Source organism: Prionailurus viverrinus, chromosome B1 (genome assembly GCF_022837055.1).
Source record: "Prionailurus viverrinus isolate Anna chromosome B1, UM_Priviv_1.0, whole genome shotgun sequence".
Taxonomy (NCBI): Eukaryota; Metazoa; Chordata; class Mammalia; order Carnivora; family Felidae; genus Prionailurus; species Prionailurus viverrinus.
Genome location: NC_062564.1, coordinates 43,572,886 through 43,595,920, shown reverse-complemented (window position 1 = coordinate 43,595,920; position 23,035 = coordinate 43,572,886). Strand labels below are relative to the sequence as shown.

Here is a 23,035-nt window from a genome sequence, read left to right as displayed (position 1 = left end):
TTCTTTGGCTAGTGATCTATCCAAGTTTTGTGCCCATTTTCTAATCGGTTTGTTTGTTTTTTACTATTAAGTAATACTTAATTTTATTTGAATAAGGACATGTATTCTAGTGAATGAAATCACATAATCTACTCAGGAATGATTTTGGCCTCTAAGCACTTGTTATGAACATTTATCGTTACCTATTAAATTTAACATTTTGAAATATATAGAGTTGTGCTTTCAGAAGTGTATTGCCAATGACATTGTATGGATTCATCTCTAGGCGATCAAGTGGTGTCAAGACTTTTAGCAGTTGCAGTTTGAGTGACTTTGAAAATTTCATTTCAAATATGGGTGCCAAATGTCTTCAGAATAAACCCCAAATGCAAACAGCTCTGAGAGCAATCTGTGGCAACGGCAAAGTGGAGAGAGGTGAAGTGTGTGACTGTGGTACTGAGGAAGTAAGTCTGAAATAGGAAAATTCATAAATTTATTGTTTTAGTTCATCTCTTTGCTGTGAATGTTATGTATCTCAAATATGGCTGAATACTATGCAGAATATTTACAGTTAAGTGAAATCAAGTTTGAAATACATGCAAGAGTATACTGTATAGATAGAGGTTGAAGAATTTTGAACAAGAATGAAATGTACTCCTAAAAATTATTGCTGATGGGAAAAAAGAGAGTCTAGAGTGAGCTTTTGTATTCTAAACTGAACATACAAGATTTTTCCAAACCTGTATTTAACTATAAATGTTTTACTGAAGATTAATTTGTCAGCCAACCATCAAGTATACTTTAGGGTATTCACAATGGAATTAGTAGTATGGTAAGGGAAGACTATTAATATTACAATCTGAACGTGGGTGATTTTAATTATTCACTTGGAAACAAAACTCTGAAAATACAGTGAATACAAAAAGTCCAGGTTGTAATACTTTTAGACAGTTCAGTATTTGCAGCAATACTGTAGATATCATATATTTGCATGATTATAAAATAGATGGAGGGGTGCCTGGGTGGCTCAGTTAAGTGTCTGACTTCAGTTCAGGTCATGATCTCGGGTTCATGAGTTCAAGCCCTGCGCTGTGCTCTGTGCTGACAGCTCAGAGCCTGGAGCCTGCTTCAGATTCTGTGTCTCCCTTTCTCTCTGCTCCCCTCCCTCTCTCTCTGCCCCTCCCCCGCTTGCGCTCTCTCTCTCTCTCTCTCTCTCTGTCTCAAAAATAAAAAATATTTAAAAAATTAACATAGATGGAAATGATATTAGGGTGTGATACATCTATGGGTCTGGATATACTTGTATCTATATCACACTGTTTTAATTATTGTGCCTTTCTAGTATGTTTTGCCATTTGGTAGAACAAGTCTTCCTACTTAATTCTTCCTTCCTTCCTTCCTTCCTTCCTTCCTTCCTTCTTTCCTTCCTTCCTTCCTTCCTTCCTTCCTTCCTTCCATTCTTTTCTCTCTTCTTTCTTCCTTTCCTTTTTCTTCCTTCCTTCCTTCCTTCCTACCTTTCTTTCTTTTCTTTTCTTTTCTTTCTTTCTTTCTTTCTTTCTTTCTTTCTTTCTTTCTTTCTTTCTTTCTTGTATAATTAACATACAGTGTTATTGTAATTTCAGGTGCACAATAATAATGATTCAAAAATTCTATGCATTCCTTGGTGCTCATCACCATAAGTGTACTCTTAATCCTCTTTATTTATTTTCTACATTCCCCTGCATACTTCCCTCTAGCGACCACCATTTTTTCTCTGTTTTTTTTTGTCTTTTTGTTGTCATTGTTCATTTGTTTTGTTTCTTAAATTCTACATTTGAGTGGAATCATATGGTATTTCTCTTTCTCTGACTGACTTATTTCATTTATCATTATATCCTGTAGGCCCATCTGTGTTGTCACAAATGGCAAGGTTTTATTCTTTGATGGTTGAGTAATATTCCATTGCATCTATATACTGCATCTTTGTCCATTCATCTATGATAGGACATTTGAGTTGCTTCTGTATCTTGGCTATTATAAATAATTCAGCAATAAACATAGGGGTGCATATATCTTTTTGAAGCATTTTTGTTTTCTTTGGGTAAATATCCTGAATGGGGAATTACAGATTTATATGATAATTTCTATTTTTAATTGCTTGAGGAGTGTCCATACTATTTTCTACAATGACTACAACAATTTGCATTCCCACAAACAGTGCATGTGGTTCCTTTTTTTCCCACATTTTAACCAACATGTTATGTCTTGTGTTTTTTATTTCAGCCATTCTGACAGGTGTAAAGTGATACCTCATTGTAGTTTTGATTTGCATTTCCCTGATGATGAGTGATGTTCATTATCTTTTCATGTGTCTGTTGGCCCCTGCATGTCTTCTTTGGAAAAATGTCTACTTAGATACTTTGCCCATTTTTAACTAGATGATGATGATGATGATGATGATGATGATGATGATGATTTTGGTGTTGAGTTGTAGAAGTTCTTTATATATTTTGGATATTAGACCCTTATTGGATATAGCATTTGCAAACATCTTCCCATTCAGTAGGCTTACCTTTTGTTTCACTGATGGTTTCCTTAGCTATGCAGAAGCTTTTTATTTTGGTGCAGTCCCAGTGGTTTAATTTTGCTTTTGTTTCCCTTGCCAGAGGAGACATATCTGGAAAAAATGTTTCTACGCCTATGTCAAAGAAATTACTGCCTGTATTTTCTTCTAGGAGTTTTATGGTTTCAGGTCTCACATGCAGTTCCTTAATCCACTTTGCGATTACTTTTGTGTATGGTGTAAGAAAATGGTCCAGTTTCATTCTTCTGCATGCAACTCCAGTTTTCCTAACGCCATATGTTGAAGAGGCTGTCTTTTCCACATTGTATATTCTTGCCTCCTTTATTGTAGATAATTGCCCATATAAGTGTGGGTTTATCTCTTCTGAACTCTGTAATTCTGTTTCATTGATCTAAGTGTCTTTTTTTTTTTTTTTGCGCCAGTACCATACTGCTGTGATTACTATAGCTTTTGTGGTATATCTTGAAATCTGGGATTGTGATACTTCTTTAGGAAACTTCTGATTTTCAGTTTTGCCTGATCTAGAAGTCATGTGAATGGAATGATACAGCACATATCCTTTGTGTCTGGCTTTTTCCTTTCAATACTGTGTTTTTAAGATTCACTCAACATTGTTTATGTCACAATCATTCCTTCCTTTTTATTTTGTGTAATATTTTGTTGTTTGAATATAACATAATCTGTTTTTTCATTCACATGCTAATATATATTTGAGTTGTTAACAGTAATGGGCCATTATTCCAAATTCCCAAAAAGTAGAATTGTTGGGTCATATGATAAGTGTATGTTCATGAGAAACTGCCAAACTATTTTCCAAAGCATTGTATTATTTTACATTTCTACCGGCAACATAAAAACTTTTATTTCCCCTACATTTTCACCAAAATGTGATGTTGTAGCCTTTTAAATTTTAGCCATTACAGTGGTTTTGGTTTGTATTTTCTTGCTGACTGTAATTATGTTGAGCTTGTTCTCATGTCCTTAGTAACCATTAATTTGTTTTTTTGTTATTGATTTGTATGAGGTTTTTTTTTCCTATAGGTTGGATACTAGTCCTTTGTCAGACATGTTCATTACAAATATTGTTTCCAGTCTGTGTATTACCTTTCTGGTTGCTTAATAACATCTTTGAATGGCAGGCACTTTTTATTTTTTTATGAAGACCAGTTTATCATTTTTTTCTTTTATGGTAATGCTTTTTTGTCCTAAGAAATCTTTGCCCACTCAAGGTCATGAATATCTTCTCCTCTGTTTCCTGTGAGATGTTTTATAGTTATCACTCACAATTAGTCTGTGATCCATTTTAAGTGTGTTTTGTGTTTTGGGTGATTTTGGTTGAGATTCACCACACTCCATTTGAATATCAATTTGTTGGTAGTATTTGTTAAAATGACCATCTTTTCACCATTGTGTTAACTTAGCATTCTTATGAAAATAAATTGCCATACCTATGTGTTACCCTGGATTTTTTTCTGTTTATTTATGTAACATGTATGTTAGTTTTACACTACTCTGATTAATGCATTTTCACAGTAAATCTTGAAAACAGATAATGTAAATCATCCAACTTTGTTCATTTTTTCCAAGATAGTTTTACTATTCTAAGATCTTTGTATTTTGATATAAATTGGAAAATCAGGATGTGAATGTAGGAACTTTGATTGGAATTGTGTGGTATCCATACATCAATTTTGGGAGGATTACATTTTTTACTAAAATTGAGTCTGCCAATCTATGCACATGGCGTATATCTCCACTTACTTGGCTCTTCTTTAATTCATATAGTTTTTCTATAGCTGTTTCTGTAGCATTGTTTTAAAATTTTATTTAACAATTATCCATTGCTAGTATAGAAAATACAACTGACTTGTGACTTCACCTTAGATCTAGTGTTGATTAGAAATGTTGAGAATGGTCTTTGTTTCTTTTTATTTTGGGGGGGGGACGTTTTCTGACTTTCACCATTAAATATAATGTTAGATCAAAGCGTTTTTGGTAAACAGATGCCCATACCATGTTGAGGAAATTTCTTTCTATATTCTAGTTAGCTGAGAGTTTCAAATCAAGAATTAGTGTTGAATTTTGTCCAATGTCTTATTTTTGTGTGTATTGAGCTGATCATGTGAGTCTTCTTTTTATAGTTAACATGGCACATTTCACTGATTGGTTTTGAATGCTAACCCAACCATGTATTCTGGCATTAGCTTCACTTGGGTTATTTTGTTTATGTGTTTCTAGATTTAATTTGCTAATATTTTGTTTGGGGTTACAGCACTTATTTTCACAAGGGAATTGTGGTCTGCAGATTTTTCTTATAATATTTTCTGGTTTAAGCATCAAGGCAATTCTGAACTCATAAAATGAGTTGGAAAGTGATCCCTTTACTCAATACTTTCTGAATGAATTTATTTAGGATTAGTATTATTTCTATTTATGTATTTATATGTTTATTATTTTTATAATGGAAGAGCACTTCACATGATATCTACTCTCTTAAATCTGTGCTCCTAGAAGTTTTACAGCTTTGCATTTTACATTTAAATTTATGATCCATTTTGAGTTATTTTTTTGTAAAAGGTGTAGAGTCAGTGTCTAGTCATTATTTTCCCTGTGAATGTCCAGTTGTTCCAGCGCCATTTGTTGGAAAGACTGTCCCTTCTCCATTGAGCTGCATTTGCTCCATTGTTAAAGATTTATTATTGGTGTTTCTGGGGTTTTTATTTTGCCCCACTGATCCCTTTGTTTATTCTTATATGAATACCACACTGTCATTATAATTTATAGTAAGTTTGAAGTTGGGTGTTATCAATCCTTCAGTTTTCTTCCTCCTCTTCCTCATTTTTTCCCCTCTTCCTCCTCTTCCTCCTTCTTTCTTCTTCATTTTCCCTTCCTCTTCTTCCTCTTCCTCCTCTTCAGTATTATGTGATTATTCTGCATTTTTTGTATCTCCATATAAGCTTTAGAATCAATTCATCAATATCTACAAAATAACTTGCTGGAACTTTTATTGGAATTACATTAAATCTCTAGATAAAGTTGGGAAGAACTGACATCTTGACAATATTGAGAAAATAACAGTGGTTTTCATCAGAGTTTTATTCCTCATGCAAATTCTATAAAATTTTGTTACAACTATTCACAAATACTTCACCATTTGGGTGCTAATATAAATGGCATTGTGTTTTTTAATTGAAATTCCCATTTTTCATTGTTCATATTACAGGAAAACAGTTTATTTTTTACATTAACTTTGTATCCAGAAATCCTTCTTTAATAACTTATTAGTCACAGGAGATTTTTGTTTTTGTTGCTTTTTGGTAATTTTTTGGGGATTTTCTTTACATAGTCAATCACATAATTTATGGAAAAAATAGGGTTTTTTTTCTTTCTTCTCAACCTTTATATTTTGTATTTCATTTTCTTATCTTATTGCACTAGCTGGGACTTCCAGTGAGATATTGAAGGGAGTGGTGACAGGTAGCATCCCTGCCCCGTTCCTGATCTCAGGGGGGAAGCTAATGGTTTCTCACCATATATATGATGTTAGCTGTAGGTTTTCTCTAAATGTTCACTACCAAACTTAGGAAGTTCTCTCTTCCTGGTTTGTCATATTTTGTATAACTCATTAAGTGAATTTGGGTTTTGTCAAATGCTTTTTTTATATCAGTTGTTTTAGTCATATGATTTTTTTTTCTTCATTCTGTTGATATGATGGGTTGTATGTACTGATGCTTGAATGATGAACCAGCTTTGCATACTTGCAATAAATTCCAGTTGGTTGGCATGTATAATTCTTTTCATACATTGTTGGATTCTATTGCCTAACTTTTTGTTGAATATTTTTGAATTTATGTTTATTAGAGATATTGGCCTATAATTTTCCTTTCTTGTAATGTCTCTGAGTTTGGTATTAGAGTAATACTGGCCTCATCGAATAAATTAGGAAGTGTCACGTATTAATTTTGTGAGAGTTTTGTGTGGGGTGAAGGCAGTATGAGTTTCTCCTGGATTTTGTCCTAGTTGCTTCTTCTCTTGGCAAATTTTAATTTGTATCATTTTCATATAATAAGACATAATTGTGAGTTAACAGCTTTCAGTGAGTTCTGTGAGTCCTTCTGGTAAATTATCAAACCTGAGAGTGGTTTTGGAAATCCACTGAACTTGTATTTGTTTGGTGTAAGAAGTGAGGAGTTTTGGAGACTGTTCTAACTTTGCAGTAGGCCTAAACTCTACACACCTTTTCTCCACCAGGATTACTGAGGTATGATTAACAAATAAAAATTGTATTTTTAAAGGTGTTCAACATGATGGTTTTGATATATGTATACCTTCTGAAATGATTACTGCAATCAAACTAATTAATATATCCATTACCATTTTTTGTATGTGTTGAGAACAATTGATCTATCCTCTTAGCAAATTTCAAGCATATAACATATTATAGTCATCATGCTATACAGTAGCATGAAAATTTATACTTTTTGAACAATATCTCCCCTTTCCCCCCATCTTCCAGACACTATTTACCACCATTCTACTCTCTATTACTATTCTCTAATTTCTGAAAAAAGTTATTTCATACATTTTTCCTCGTTTTCTAGTTGATTGAGAGTTTCTGGGGTACTAGTGCTCTGTTCTGACCTGACGTGAAAGTCTTATTTTAGTATTTTATTTGTTTATAGATGCAAAACTATAAATGTTGACAGCATTCATATTCGTCCCCAAAACTGAAGAAATAAGCCCAGTGAATATAATTCTTGCAAAAGTTTATATTATTATCATGATGTATTTTTACTTGTGTATTCTACTAATTCTACTTATTCTACTAATAGCAATGTGGAAAGTCTAGCTGTTGTAATTTTCGAACTTGTACACTGAAATCAGGAGCACGGTGTGGTCATGGATTATGCTGCAAGAACTGTCAAGTAAGATTTAAGTTTATTAATATCTTCCAAGTATATAATGAATCATGTCTTAGATACCTTAGTACATTTAGACCTATGGCAGTAAGTAAAAATAAGTGAACTTTTTGAAACTAATATTACACTTTATGTTAACTAACTGGAATTTGAATAAAGGGTTAAAAATAAATGAACTTTCAAATAAAAAGATACTAAATTCAGAATCAGATTTCTGATTTTGTGAACCTTAGTTGGGTATTCAGGTTTCTTTCTTATGGCCATTATTTTGCCATAATATTTATGCTGATGTTCTTAAGCCTTGATTGAGAGCTACCATAAAATTATTCAATACAGATCTCCATTAAAAGGGACTTTTAATTTATCCTATCCAATATTTATATTTTTATAAGTAAAAATATTGTTACTAGTTGTGATAGGTAGCTCTAGGTATGTAACTGAAAGACACAGCAGTTTCCCATAAATATATAAATAATGAAACTCAGTAGAAGTAGCATTTTCCAAATGCTACATTAGCACAAAGTTTAAACTGCAAACTTAACCATTTATTGAAAGATCATTTGATTTAAAGATCACACACTAGTTTATATGTAGAAGATGTTGATTCTTGTCCTGTGTTTTCCTTATTAGCTCCTCCAATATATTTATAACAAATTTGTCATATGAGAATTCGTCTATTACCTACTATGGGTTCTGCATTCTTGATTATCCTTGACTGATGCAGTTTTATGTTATTTTTTTTCTAGAATCTTATCATGTGGTTACATTCTTACCTCTGTGATCTTTTTAGTGTCAACTTGAAGTCATGAATTAAGATGTATGAAATAGATGCCCATTTAAGAGTGTTTCAGAATTCTGTATTTGAAAGTGTTAATTACCTATAGGATAATTCAAGAGAAAGATTAATTATTTAATTAATATAATTACTTTTGGGGTGCTTGGGTGGCTCAGTTGGTTAAGCATCTGACTCTTGATTTGGGGTCAGGTCATGATCTCACAGTTCGTGGTTTCAAACCCTGTGTAGCGCTCTGTACTGGTGGTGTGGAGCCTGCTTGGGATTCTTTCTCTCCCTCTCTGTCTGTGCCTCCTTTGCTCATGTTGTTTCTAAAAATAAATAAACATGAAAAAATTAAAAAAATATATAACTAATTTTGAAATAGAACAGTTTTGAAATAAATATTGATAAACACAACAATCTTAAATGTAATGTTTTATTTTTTGTATTTTAATTTATATTAGATTGAAAGACAAGGTGTTGAATGTAGGAAAGCAAGACATCATGAATGTGATATTGCTGAGTTTTGTAATGGAAGCTCACCAGAATGTCAACCTGATATGACTATACACAATGGACATGTATGTAAACAAAAATATGTGTGTTATGATGGAGTCTGCCAGGATACAGATGCACGGTGTGAGGTCACATTTGGAAAAGGTAATATTGTTTTGTAACGTCTACATAGTTCGTCCTTAATATTTTTATTAACATTTTCAAGACAATTGGCAAATATATAATTATACATGCATATTATATTTATATATACTTATAATATATGTACATATACATTTTATAATTCTGTATTACATATATGTATGTATAATTTAAATTCTATCTATATGTTTAAATTATTTATTCAGTTTAACATCTACATTTTTATTTTTTCAAACTTTATTAAGATATAACTGACAAAGATACATATTTAAGGTATATGAGTTGGTGTTTTGCTAAAATAATTTTATGAAATAATTTTGAAATAATTTTGTGAAATAATTGCCACAATCAAGGTACTTAACGTATTAGTTATGTCTATATGCTGAGAAATGAAATTGCTTCATCATAATATAGTTAATTTTTAATTTTTGAGGAGTCTGTATATAGTTTTCCATAACTGCTGTACCAACTTCATTCCCAACAACAATGTACAAAGGCTCCCCTTTTTCCACTTGCCAGCACTTGTAATTTTTTTCTTTTTTATAATACCTGTATAAAAGGTGTGAGTTGTGGTTTTGATTTACATTTTTCTGACGATTAGTGACGTTGAGCACCTTTTCATATATCTGATGGTCATTTGTATGTCTTCTTTTGAGAAATGTCTATTTAGGTCTTTTGCTCTTTTTACATCTCTATTTGTTTTTGCAATTAAGTTGTATGAGTTATCACATATTTTGTAGATTAACTTTATCAGCTACATGGTTTGAAACTATTTCTCCTGCAGGTCTCATTTTCACTCTCTTGAGTGTTTTCTTTATTAAGAAGTTTTTAGTTGGATGCAGTTCCACTTGTCTACTTTTGTTTTTGCTGCCTGTGCTCCCTTGTCATATCTAAAATACTATTTTCTAGACCAATGTTCAGGAGCTTTTCCCATTTTCTTCTAGTAGTTTTACGGTTTCAGGTCTTAAGTATAAGTCCATCCAGACCCTCATCCCCATCTGCAGCTTTATTGAGATATAATTGACATATAACATTGTGTCATTTTAAAGTATATACCATGTTGATTTGATATGCTTATAATTGCAAAATGATTACCACCATATTGTTAGCTAACATCTGCAACATGTCACATAATTACCATTTCCTTTTTGTAGTGAGAACATTAAAATCTTCTCTTCTAATTACTTTCAAGTATATAATACAGCATTAAGTATAAATATCATGTTGTTCATTAGATCCCCGGAACTTATTCATCTTATAGCTAGAAATTTGTCCCCTTTGACAAACATCTCTCCCTTTCCCCCACCTCCCAGCTTGTAGTAATCACAACTGTACTCTCCATTTCTATGAGTTCAGTTTTTTTAAGTGATTTCGCATGTAAGTAATATTATAGAGCATTTGTCTTTCCTTGCCTGACTTATTTCCCATAGCATAATGCCCACAAGTTTATCCATTTGGTGAAGATGGCTTCTTCCTCATGACTGAATAAAATTTCATTTTATATAAATACTATATTTTCTTTACCTATCCATCACTGACAGACACTTAGATTATTTCCATATCTTGCCTATTGTGAATAATGCTGATATAAATATGAGTGTGCAGATACCTATTCAAAATCCTGTTTTCATTTCCTTTGGACATGAACTGGATTAGAAATGGGTTGCTGGATCATATTGTAGTTCTACTTTTAACTTGTTGAGGAACCTATGTACTGCCTAATCATGGTGGTTGTACCAATTTACCTTTTCACCAACAGTGCATAAGTGTTTCATTTTCCCCACATCTTCACCAACATTTGTTATTTCTTGAGTTTTTGATGACAGCCATTCTAATAGATGTAAGGAGTTATCTCATTGTGGATTTGGTTTCCATTTCTCTGATATTAGTGATATATTGAGTATATTTCATGTACCTGTTGGCTATTTTTATGTCTTTGAAAATTATTGTATTCCTTTGTTCTTAAATTTTAAATCAAATTGCTTGAGTTTTTGCTATTGAGGTTTATGAGTTCTTTATATAATTTTTGAAATTTCCCATACCCAGATACATGATTTGCAGATATTCTCTCCCATCCCATAGATTGTCTTCATTTTTTGATTGTTTCTTTTGGTATGCAGGAGCCTTTTAGTTTGATGAAGTCCCACTTATTATTTTTTACTTTTGTTTCTTGTGCTTTGGTATCTTATGTAAAAAGTCATTGCCAAAAATAATGTCCATGTCAATGCTTTTTCCCTATGTTATTTTCTAGAATTTTTATGGTGTCAGTTCTTACATTTAAATCTTTATTTCAAGTTAATTTTTGTGAGTTGTGTCAGCTAGGGGTTTAATTCTTTTGCATATGAATATTGTGTTTTCCCAGTGTCATTTATGGAATAGATTCTCCTTTCCCCATTGAGTATTCTTGGCTCCCTCATCCAATATTAGTTGAGCATATACATGGAGTTTGGTTCTAGGCTCTCTGTTTTGTTCCATTAGTCTGTGTCTATTCTTATACCAGTACCATACTGTTAAAATTATTACAGCTTTGGAGTATAAGTGAAATCAGGAATTGTGTTCCTCTAGTTTTATTTTGTCTCAGGATTGCTTTGGCTTCTCAAAATCCCTGTGGGTCCATACAAATTTTAGGATTTTTTTTTCTATTTCTATGAAAAATGCCATTGGAATTTTGATATAAATTGCATTGAAACTATAGATGGTATTGGGTAGTATTGACATTTTAACACTATTAATTTGTCTGATTCATGAACACAGGATAGCTTTCCTTTGTATCTTACTAGATTTTTTTCATGAAAGTCTTGTAGTTTTCAGAGTACAGACCTCAAACTTACTTGGTTAAATTTATTTTAAAGTATTTTATTGATTTTGATGTTGGCGAAAATGGTATTGTTATCTTTATTTCTTTTTCAGCTGTTTTGTTGTTAGTGTAAAGAAATTCAAATGATTTCTATATGTTGATTTTGTAACCTGAAAAATTATCGAATTTATTAGTTCTAACACCTTTTTGATGGGGTCTTTAGGACTTTCTCTATATAAGATTATATTTTCTGCAAAGACAGTTTTACTTCTTCCTTTTCAGTTTGGATGCCCTTTTATTTTTCTTCCCTGACAGCTCTCACTATGACTTCTAGTACTATTTTGAGTAGGAGTGGTATGAATGAGCACCTTTGTCTTTTTCCTGATCTTAGGGGAAAAGCTTTCAACCTTTCCAATTGTGTCTGATGCTGGCTGTGGTTTATTATATGTGGCATTTATTGTGTTAAGGTATGTTCCTTCTGTACTCAATTTGTTGATTATTTTTTATCATGAAAGGATGTTGTATTTTGTTAAATGCTTTTTCTATATTTATTAAGAGGATTTTGTGATCTTTTATCGTTCATTCTGTTAATGTGGTGTATTACATTTATTGATATGCATATGTTGAACTATCTTTGCATTCCAGAGATAAATGCCATTTGAGTATGGTGTTTGGTACCTTTTTAAAAAATATAATTTATTGTCAAATTGTCTTACATACAATACCCAGTGCTTATCCCAACAGGTGTCCTCCTCAATGCCCATCATCCACTTTCCCATCCGCCCTACCCCCCACCAACTCAGTTTTTTTTCTCTATATTTAAGAGTATCTTATGGTTTGCCTCCCTCCCTCTCTTTTTATAACTTTTTTCCCCCTTTCTCTTTCCCCATGGTCTTCTCTGAAGTTTCTAAAGATCCACATATGAGTGAAAACACATGATATCTGTCTTTCTCTGACTATTTCACTTAGCATAATACCCTCCAGTTCCATCATGTTGCTGCAATGGCATGATTTTATTCTTTCTCATTACTAAGTACTATTCCATTGTATATATGAACCACATCTTCCTTATCCATTCATCAGTTGATGGACATTTAGGCTCTTTCCATAATTTGGCTATAATTGAAACCACTGCTATAAACATTGGGGTACATGTGCCCCTATACATCAGCACTCCTGTATCCCTGGGGTAAATTGGCTAGCTAGCAGTGTTATTGCTGGGTCATAGGGTAGTTCTATTTTTAATTTTTTGAGGAACTTCCACACTGTTTTCCAGAGCGGCTGCACCAGTTTGCATTCCCACCAACAGTGTAAGAGGGTTCCTGTTTCTCCACATCCTCACCAGCATCTGTTGTTTCCTGAGTTGTTCATTTTAGCCACTCTGACTGGTGTGAGGTGGTATCTCAGTGTGGTTTTGATTTGTATTTCCCTGATGATGAGTGACATTGAGCATCGTTTCATATGTCTGTTGGCCATCTGGATGTCTTCTTTGGAAAAGTGTCTATTCATGTCTTCTGCCCATTTCTTCACTGGATTATTTGTTTTTTGGATGTTGATTTTGATAAATTCTTTATAGATTGTGGATACTAGCCCTTTATCTGATATGTCATTTGCAAATACCTTTTCCCATTCCGTTGGTTTCCTTTTAGTTTTGTTGATTGTTTCCTTTGTAGTGCAGAAGTTCTTTATCTTGATGAGGTCCCAATAGTTCACTTTTGCCTTTAATTCCCTTGCCTTTGGAGATGTGTCAAGTAAGAAATTGCTGCGGCTGAGGTCAAAGAAGTTTTTTCCTGCTTTCTCCTCTAGGGTTTGATGGTTTCCTTGTCTCACATTCAGGTCTTTCATCCATTTTGAGTTTATTTTTTGTGTATGGTGTAAGAAAGTGGTCTAGTTTCATTATTCTGCATGTTGCTGTCCAGTTGTCCCATCATCATCTTTATTCAATTGCATATTCTTTCCTGCTTTTTTACTAAAGAGACTGTCTTTGATCCATTGGATACTCTTTCCTGCTTTGTCAAAGATTAGTTGGCTATACATTTGTGGGTCTATTTCTGGTTCTCTATTCTATTTCATTGGTCTATGTGTCTGTTTTTGTGCCAGTACCATAATGTTTTGATGATTACGGCTTTGTAGTAGAGGCTAAAGTCTGGGTTTGTGATGTCTCCTGCTTTGGTTTTCTTCTTCAGTATTACTTTGGCTATATGGGGTCTTTTGTTGTTCCATACAGATTTTAGGATTGCTTGTTCTAGCTTTGAGAAGAATGCTGGTGCAATTTTTATTGGGATTTCATTGAGTGTGTAGATTACTTTGGATAGTATTGACATTTTAACTATTTGTTCTTCCAATCCATGAGCATGGAATGCTTTTCCATTTATTTGTGTCATCTTCAATTTCCTTCATAAGCTTTCTGTAGTTTTCAGCATACAGATCTTTTACATCTTTGGTTAGGTTTATTCCTAGGTATTTTATGGTTCTTGGTGCAGTTGTGAATGGGATCAGTTTCTTTATTTCTCTTTCTGTTCTTTCATTATTGGTGTATAAAAATGCAACTGCTTTTTGTACATTGATTTTTGTACTCCGTGACTTTGCTAAATTCATGTATCAGTTCTAGCAGTCTTTTGGTGGAGTCTGTCAGGTTTTCTGTGTAGAGTATCATGTTGTCTGCAAAAAGTGAAAGTTTGACTTCTTCTTTGCCAATTTGGATGCCTCTTATTTCATTTTGTTGTTTGATTGCTGATGCTAGGACTCCCAACACTATGTTAAACAACAGTGGTGAGAGTGGACATCCCTGTCATGTTCCTGATCTCAGGGGGAAAGCTCTCAGTTTTTCCCAATTGAGGATATTAGCTGTGGACTTTTCATATATGGCTTTTATGATGTTTAAGTATGTTCTTTCTATCCCAACTTTCTTGAGGGTTTTTATTAAAAAAGGGTGCTATATTTTGTCAAATGCTTTTTCTGCATCTATTGACAGGATCATATGGTTCTTATCCTTTATTTTGATGTATCACATTGATTGATTTGCGAATATTGAACCAGCCCAGGAATCCCATTTGGTCATGGTGAATAATTCTTTTTGTATGTTGTTGAATTCAATTTGCTAGTATCTTGTTGAGAATTTTTGCATCCATGTTCATCAGGGATATTGGCCCTTGGTTCTCCTTTTTTGTGGGGTCCCTGTCTGGTTTGGGAATCAAGGTAGTGCTGGCTTCATAGTATGATTATGGAAGTTTTCTTCCATTTTTATTTTTTGGATCAGCTTGAGAAGGATAGATATTAACTATGCTTTAAATGTCTGGTAGAATTCCCCAGGGAAACCATCTAGTCCTGGACTCTTATTTGTTGGGAGATTTTTGATAACTGATTCAATTTCTTTACTAGTTATGGGTCTGTTCAAATTTTCTATTTCTTCCCCTTTGAGTTTTGGTAGTGTGTGGGTGATTAGGAATTTGTCCTTTCTTCCAGGTTGTCCAGTTTGTTGGCATATAATTTTTCATAGTATTCTCTGATAATTGCTTATATTTCAAGGGATTAGTTGTAATAAATCCATTTTCATTCATGATTTTATCTATTTGGGTCCTCTGAGAAGCCTGGCTAGAAGTTTATCAATTTTGTTTATTTTTTCAAAAAACCAACTCTTGGTTTCATTGATCTGTTCTACTGTTTTGTTTTTTGTTTTTTGTTTTTTGTTTTTTTTTTTGGATTCTATATTGCTTATTTCTGCTCTGATCTTTATTATTTCTCTTCTTCTGCTGGCTTTGGGGTTTCTTTGTTGTTCTGCTTGTAGTTCCTTTAGGTGTGTTGTTAGATTCTGTATTTCGGATTTTTCTTGTGTCTTGACATAGGTCTGGATTGCAATGCATTTTCCTCTTAGGACTGCCTTTACTGCATCCCAAAAGGTTTGGATTGTTGTGTTTTCATTTTCGTTTGTTTCCATATATTTTTTGATTTCTTCTTTAATTGCATGGTTGACCCATTTGTTCTTTAGTAGGATGTTCTTTAACATTCATGCATTTGGAGGTTTTTCAGACTTTTTCCTGTGGTTGATTTCAAGTTTCATAGCATTCTGATCTGAAAGTGTGCATGGTATGGTCTCAGTTCTTTTATATTTATTGAGGGGTGTTTTGTGATCCAGTATGTGATCTATCTTGGAGAATGTTCCATGTGCATTCGAGATGAATGCTTATTCTGCTGCTTTGGGATGAAAAGTTCAATATATATGTCTGTTAAGTCCATCTGGTTCAGTGTATCATTCAGGGCCATTGTTTCTTTATTGACTTTCTGTCTAGATGATCTGTCCATTGTTGTAAGTGGAGTATGAAAGTCCCCTGCAATTACCACATTCTTACCTATAAGATTGCTTATGTTTGTGATTAATTGTTTTATATATTTGGGTGCTTCAAAATTGTTAGCTATTCTTGATGGATAGACCCCATAATTACTATATAATGCCCTTCTTCATCTCTTGTTACAGCCTTTAGTTTAAAATCTAGTTATCTTATAGAAGTATGGCCACTCCAGCTTTCTTTTGACTTCCAGTAGCATGATAGATGGTTCTCAATCCCCTCACTTTCATTCTGAAGGTGTCCTCAGGTCTAAAATGGGTCTCTTGTAGACAGAAAATAAATGGGTCTTATTTTTTAATCCATTCTGATACACTATATTTTTTTATTGGAGCATTGAGTCCATTTACATTGTGTTATTATTGAAAGACATGGGTTTAGAGTCATTGTGTTATCTGTAGGTTTCATGCTTGTAGTGATGTCTCTTGTCCTTTGTGGTCCTTGCAACATTTCACTCACAGAGTCCTTCTTAGGATCTCTTGTAGGGCTGGTTTAGTGGTGATAAATTCCTTCAGTTTTTGTTGGTTTGGGAAAGCCTTTATGTCTCCTATTCTGAATGACAAGCTTGCTGGATAAAGGACTTTTGGCTGCATATTTTTCCTGTTCATCACATTGAAGATTTCCTGCCATTCCTTTCTGGCCTGCCACGTTTCGGTAGATAGGTCTGCTACTTCCCGTATGTGTCTACCCTTGTATGTTAAGGCCCGTTTATCCCTAGCTGCTTTCAAAATTCTCTCTTTATCTTTGTATTTTGCCAGTTTCACTATGATATGTCGTCCAGAAGATCGATTCAAGTTACATCTGAAGGAAGTTCTCTGTGCCTCCTGGATTTCAATGTCCATTTCCTTCCCCATATTGGGGAAGTTCCCAGCTATGATTTGTTCAAGTATATTTTGGCCTTTTCTCTCTCTTTTCTTCTTCTGGAATTCCTATGATATGGATATTGTTCTGTTTCATTGAATCACTTTGTTCTCTAATTCTCCCCTCATGATCCAGATTTTTAAAATTTTTTTTCTCAGCTTCCTCTTTTTCCATAATTTTATCTTCTATTTCACCTATTCTCCCCTCTTCCTCTTCAATCCTCGCTGTGACCACCTCCATTTTATTTTGCACCTCATTTATAGCATTTTTAATTCATCATTACTATTTTTATTTCCTTGATCTCTGCAGCAATAGATTCTCACTGTCTTCTATGCTTTTTTTCAAGCCCAGCGATTAATCTTATGACTATTATTCTAAATTCTTGTTCAGTTATATTGTTTATATCTGTTTTGGTCAATTCTTTAGCTGTCATTTTTTCCTGGAATTTCTTTTGAGGAGAATTCTTCCATTTTTTCACTTTGGCTAGTTTTCTGTCCCTTATGTGTTTTATTTATTTATTTATTTAAAAATTTTTTTACATTTATTTATTTTTGATAGAGAGAGACAGAACACAAGTGTGGGAGGGGCAGAGAGAGAAGGAGACACAGAATCCGAAGCAGGCTCCGGGCTCTGAGCTGTCAGCACAGAGCCTGATGCAGGGCTCAAACCCATAAACCACGAGATCATGATCTGAGCTGAAGTTGGATGCTTAACCGACTGAGCCACCCAGGTGCCCCTGTCTCTTACGTGTTTTAAAAGCTTGTTATATGCCCTGCACCTGCGAGCACTACTATATTAAAGAGGGGTCATATACTGTCCTGGGCCTGGACCTTCAGGAGGTATTTTTTTGAGAGTGTTACTTGCTCTCTATTGTTGTGACTTTGGTTATTTTATCTCCCTACGTGTAGTGATGTTTGGACCCTCTACCAGGTGTGCTTTGATTTATTCATTGAAGTAACCCTGGAAAAGAAAATAAACAGACAAACAAAAAACAAACAAAACAAAAACACTCAAACACACAAACAAAAACCAAATAAACAACCAGAAACACCAGCTACAAGTAAACAAGAGGGTGGAGGTGTTGCTGATGAAAGAGGCCTTATCCCATACAAAGAGAGAAATGACAGCGGTGGGGAAAAAAGAAAGAATAAAAATTGACTAGAGAAACTATATGGCTTAATCCAGAGAGAGAGAAAGGAAAATAAGAAGGAGGTGGGGAAAAAGGAAAGTAAAATAAAGTTAACCAGACAGAGAAATTATACAGCTTAATCTAGAGAGAGAGAACAGAGAATAAAGACAGAGGTGTGGAACATGTAACAAGAGGATGGATTAAATATGTCTGCTTAAAGAAACCCACAGCCAGACTAGAGGAGAGAAGAGATAAGAATGAGACAAGGAAGGAAGAATGAATCTATATAATAAAAACTGTCAGAATTAAATCAGGCAATGCAGCAGTGCTGGTCTGGAGCAGGGGCGGTCTGGTTCAGCAGCAACTATTCTGCTCCAGTAGATTCGCAGTTACCAGGCGCAGAGGGGCGTGGTTTGGTGTAGGCGGGTCCCGCCTCCACTGTGGGCCCCTCAGAAGGGGCCCTGTGGGCCCTGAGACCCCACCTCAGTGGTGGTGGGGAGAAAAATGGCAATCCCCCAGTCTCTCCTCCACGGATTTGGTGTCCCACGCCACTCTGTTTGAGCCATCCTTACTGTGCCACAGGCACAAAGGAGGCGGTTTGTCTCACTCTGCCAACTTGTGTGCCCTGGCGCTTGGTTGGGATTTAAACTCTTGCTCTGCATGCCCCTGTATTGGGGAAGTGCCACTCTGCACCGCCTGATATGTGGCCCCTAGCTGGTGGTTACAGGCAGGCTTTGTCCTGTCCCACAGCACTCCAGGGAGGGGACTGCTTTCTCCTAGTGTGGACTGTGCCCCTGACCTAGCCACCGAGCCCCAGGCTGGCTCCCCTTCTCCCCAGGTGCGTGATCAGGGCAGCTGGCCCCAGTCCAGAGAAAGCCCCATTTAGAGACTGGATCTTTCTCCATCCCAGTCTGAGATTTTTCTCTTGTCCAGATATAGTCCTATGCTGCCCAGCTTCTCTTTCTCTTCCCTTTGTCTTTCTGCAGAAAGGGATCCCTCCCCTCCCTTCGTTTTCTCTCTCCCAGTTCACAATCACACACCTATGGCCCATTAGGTTGTCCCAGTGGGTTCCTGGAAGCACGACTGCCTGTTTTCCTCCCAGACTCTTGGGGTTCAAAGTTCTTTGGCTTCAACATTTCTTTGTTTGAGAGACAAGGGAAGTTTGGATCGCCCTACTTCTCCGCCATGTTCTTGTGTTTGGTTGGTTCTTTAATGTTCTGTTGAATTCAGTTTGGCAATATTTTGTTGAGAATTTTTACATCTATATTCACGAGAGATGTTGGTCTGTAGTTATTGTCTTTTTCATGTTTATTTATTTATTTTGAGATACAGCACATAAGCAATGGAGGGGCAGAGAGAGGGAGAGAGAGAGAGAATCCTAAGAAGGCTCTGTGCTGTCAGCATAGAGCCTGATGCAGGGGTCAAACTCATGTACCATGAGATGGCCAAAATCAAGAGATGGCCACTTAACTGACTGAATGTCACCCAGGCACCCAAGGTCTGTAGTTTTCTTTTCTTGTAGTGTTCTCATTTGGCTTTGGTATCAAGATAAAGCTGGCCTCATACAATGAGTGTGGAAATTTTCTCTCATTTTCAGTTTTTTGGAAAAGTTTGAGAATGATTGGCATTAATTCTTCTTTAAGCATTTGGTATAATCCACCAAGGAAACCATATGATTTGGGCTTTTCTGTGTTGGGAAGTTTTTGATTACTAATTCTCTCTCATTACTTATTATTGGTTGGTTCTAATTTTGTATTTTTTTGTGATTTAGTATTGGTTGGTTATGTTTCCAGGAACTTATCCATTTTTTCTAGGTCATCCAATTTGTTGGCATATAATTGTTCTTAATAGTCACTGATGATCCTTCGCATGCTTATGATATCAATTATAATGTCTCTTTAATTATGATTATTTATTTGAATCTTCTTTTTTTCTTAGTCTAGCTAGATATTTGTCAATTTTGGGTGTCTTTTCAAGAAACCAACTCTTATTTTGTTAATCTTTTTGTTTTTCTCATCCTTATTTAACTTATTTCTGCTCTGATCTTTGTTATTTCTTTCCATCTTCTGATTTGGAGTTTGTTTGTTCTTTTCTTTTTCCTTGAGGTGTAGAGAATTAGCTTGTTTGTTTGAGACCTTTCTTTTTTATTATATGGAGGTGTTTATTGCTATAAACTTCCTTCTTACAACTGCTTTGCAGAATTCCATAGATTTTGATATGTTGTTCTTCCATTTTCATTTGTTTCAGGATATTTTTTTTATTTCATGTTTGATTTCTTCTTTGACCCACTGGTTGTTTCAGAGAATGTCCTCTAATTTCCACATATTGGTGAGTTTTCCACCTTTCCTTCTATTATTAATTTTTAGTTTCATACCATTGTTGTTTAAAAAGATACTTTGTATGATTTCAGTCTTCTTAAATTGCTAAGACTTGTTTTATGATGAATCATATGATCTATCCTGGAGAATGTTCTATGCACACTTGAGAAGAATGTGTATTCTGCTGCTGATGAATGAAATACTCTGTATGTGTCTGTTACATACATTTGGTCCTAAGTCTGGTCCTAGTTCAGCTTGTCCTTGTTGATTTTCTGTCTGGATATCTATCCATTGTAGAAAGTGGAATATTTTTTATTATTTTTTAAAGATTTTTTAAATGTTTATTTATTTTTGAGAGAGAGAAAATGTTCAAGCAGGGGAGGGACAGAGAGAGAGGGAGACACAGAATCACAAGCAGGCTGTAGGCTCTGAGCTGTCAGTGCAGAGCCCGACATGGGACATGAACCCACAAACTGTGAGATAATGACTTGTGCTGAAGTTGGTTGTTTAACCAACTGAGCTACCCAGGCACCCCAGAAAGTGGAATATTTAATGTATTGTCTGTTTCTCCCTTCAATTTTGTTAGTGTTTGCTTATGATATTTAGTTACTCCAATGTTGGGTGCATATATATTTATGATTGTTGTATCTTCTTGATGAATTGACTGCCTTTTCGTGGTATAATGACCTTTTTTTTTTCTTGTTGCCATTTTTGGCTTAAAGTCAATTTTGTTTGATATAAGTGTAGCTATCTCTGCTTGCTTGTTTCCCACTTGCATGGAAAATCTTTTTCCTTTCCTTTATGTTTGCTTATGTGTGTCCTTATAGATGAAGTGATTCTTTTATGGGCAGCATATACTTGTTTTTTTTACCTGTTCAGCAATTCTGTGTCTTTTGATTAGAAAATTTAGTCCATTTGCATTTGAGTAATTATGGATAGGTAAGGACTTACTAATTCTATCTTGTTAGTTGTTATTTTCCTATTTTGTAGTTTCCTTGTTTCTTCCTCTCTTAATGTCTTCCTTTGTGAATTTGTGATTTTTCATAGTGGTGTGCTTTGGTTCCCTTCTCTTTATCATTTGTGAGTCTACTGCAGGTTTTGTTTATGGTTACCATAAGATTTACATAAATATATGTATAACAGCTTATTTTATGCTGATAGCAATTTTGATATTATAAAACCCTACCCATTTCTCCCCTCCTGTTATGTTTATGATGTCACACTTTACATTGTTTTGTAGTGTGTATCCACTAAAAAATTACTGCAGCTATTTCTATTTTTAATACATTTTTCCTTTAACCTTTATACTAGCGTTAACACACTACATTACAGTTATAGAGTATTATGAATTTGACTGTATCCTTGCCTTTACAAGTGTGTTGTATATTTTCATTTGTGTTCATGTTACTGATTAGCTTTTTTTTCATTTCAGCTCAATAAACTCCTTTTAGCATTTCTTCTAAGGAAGATTTAGTGTTGATCAATTCCCTTAGCTTTTGTTTATTAGGGACAGTCTTTATCTCACCTTCATTTCTGAAGGACAACTTTGCTGGGTAAAACTGGTTACCAGTTTCTTTCTTTCAGAACTTTGAATATATCTTTCCATTCTCTCCTGACTTGCAAGATCTCTGCTGAGAAATCTACTGAAAGCCCTTCAGGGGGGAGGGTCCCTTTTAGGAGAGACAATATTTTTCTCTCACCACTTTCTCTTGTTTTTAATTTCACATAGTTTTATAATGTGGTTTTTTTTTTATTATAATGTGTCTTTATTAAGTGTCTAGAGAAGATTATTTTGGATTGAAATTTTGAGGTGATCTATTAACTTCGTAAACTTGAATGTCCAAATCTCTACTCAGGTTTGAGATGTTCTCAGCCATTATTTCTTTAAGTAAGACTTCTACTTTTTTCTCCCTCTCTTGTCTTTCTGGGACTTCAATGATGCATATACATCATTTCTCTCAGTGGTGTCCTATAAGTCACATAGGCTTTCTTTGTTCCCTTTCATTCTTTTTCTATTAGTTTCCCTGATTGGATAATTTCAGTTGATCTGTCTTCTAGCTTACTGATTCTTCTGCTTGGTCAGTTCTACTGTTAAACTATGCTATTGAATTCTTCAGTTTAGTCATTGTATTATTCAGCTCCAAAAATTTCTGATTGGTTCTTAGGTTTTCTATTTGTTGAGCCACTCATTTTGTTCTTGTGTTGTTTTTTGATTTTATTAAATTGTTAATCTGTACTTTCATGTTCTCTTGTGGCTCATCTTTAGAATAATTATTTTGAATTATTGGTTAGAAAGTTCCTGGATATTTATTTGTGAGAAGCCATTTACTGGAGGTTTACTGTATTCTTTGGGTAGCATCATGTTTCCCTGCTTTTCATGATGCCTGTAGCTTTGTGTAGCTATCTACTCATGAAGAAACAGTCACCTCTTCCAGACTGACTTTGATAAGGGAAGACTTTCACCTATGGGTGGGGGGACTCTGAAGTAGGTGGTGACCCTGAGGCTAGTGGTGCAGTGTACCCAATTTAGGCATGTGTTGGTGGCACTTGGTCTGTGGGGTGTGGTATCTCTTTGGCTTAGGCCATTGGGGTCCACGGCATTGACATTGTGTAGTCAGACAGTCTGAAAGTGACTGCTGGGGCTCTTGGAGTCCTCAGCAAAAACTCCAGGTCCACTGGCTAGAGACTAGGTAC

At 34.6% G+C, this 23,035-nt stretch overlaps 1 protein-coding gene across 6 annotated transcripts in view; it reads left to right on the top strand.

Annotated features, from left to right (window-relative positions):
- ADAM32 (ADAM metallopeptidase domain 32) overlaps positions 1-23,035 on the top strand; it is a 184,825-nt gene that overhangs the window by 81,002 nt on the left and 80,788 nt on the right. For all 6 annotated transcript variants that reach the window (XR_007151363.1, XM_047854776.1, XM_047854775.1 and 3 more), the window contains 3 exons: positions 266-443; positions 7,375-7,467; positions 8,701-8,896. Coding sequence is in view for 5 of the 6 variants with exons in the window: in XM_047854776.1 (XP_047710732.1) it covers positions 266-443; positions 7,375-7,467; positions 8,701-8,896 (467 nt within the window). In the remaining variant the exon portion in view is untranslated. The remainder of the gene's footprint in view (positions 1-265; positions 444-7,374; positions 7,468-8,700; positions 8,897-23,035) is intronic.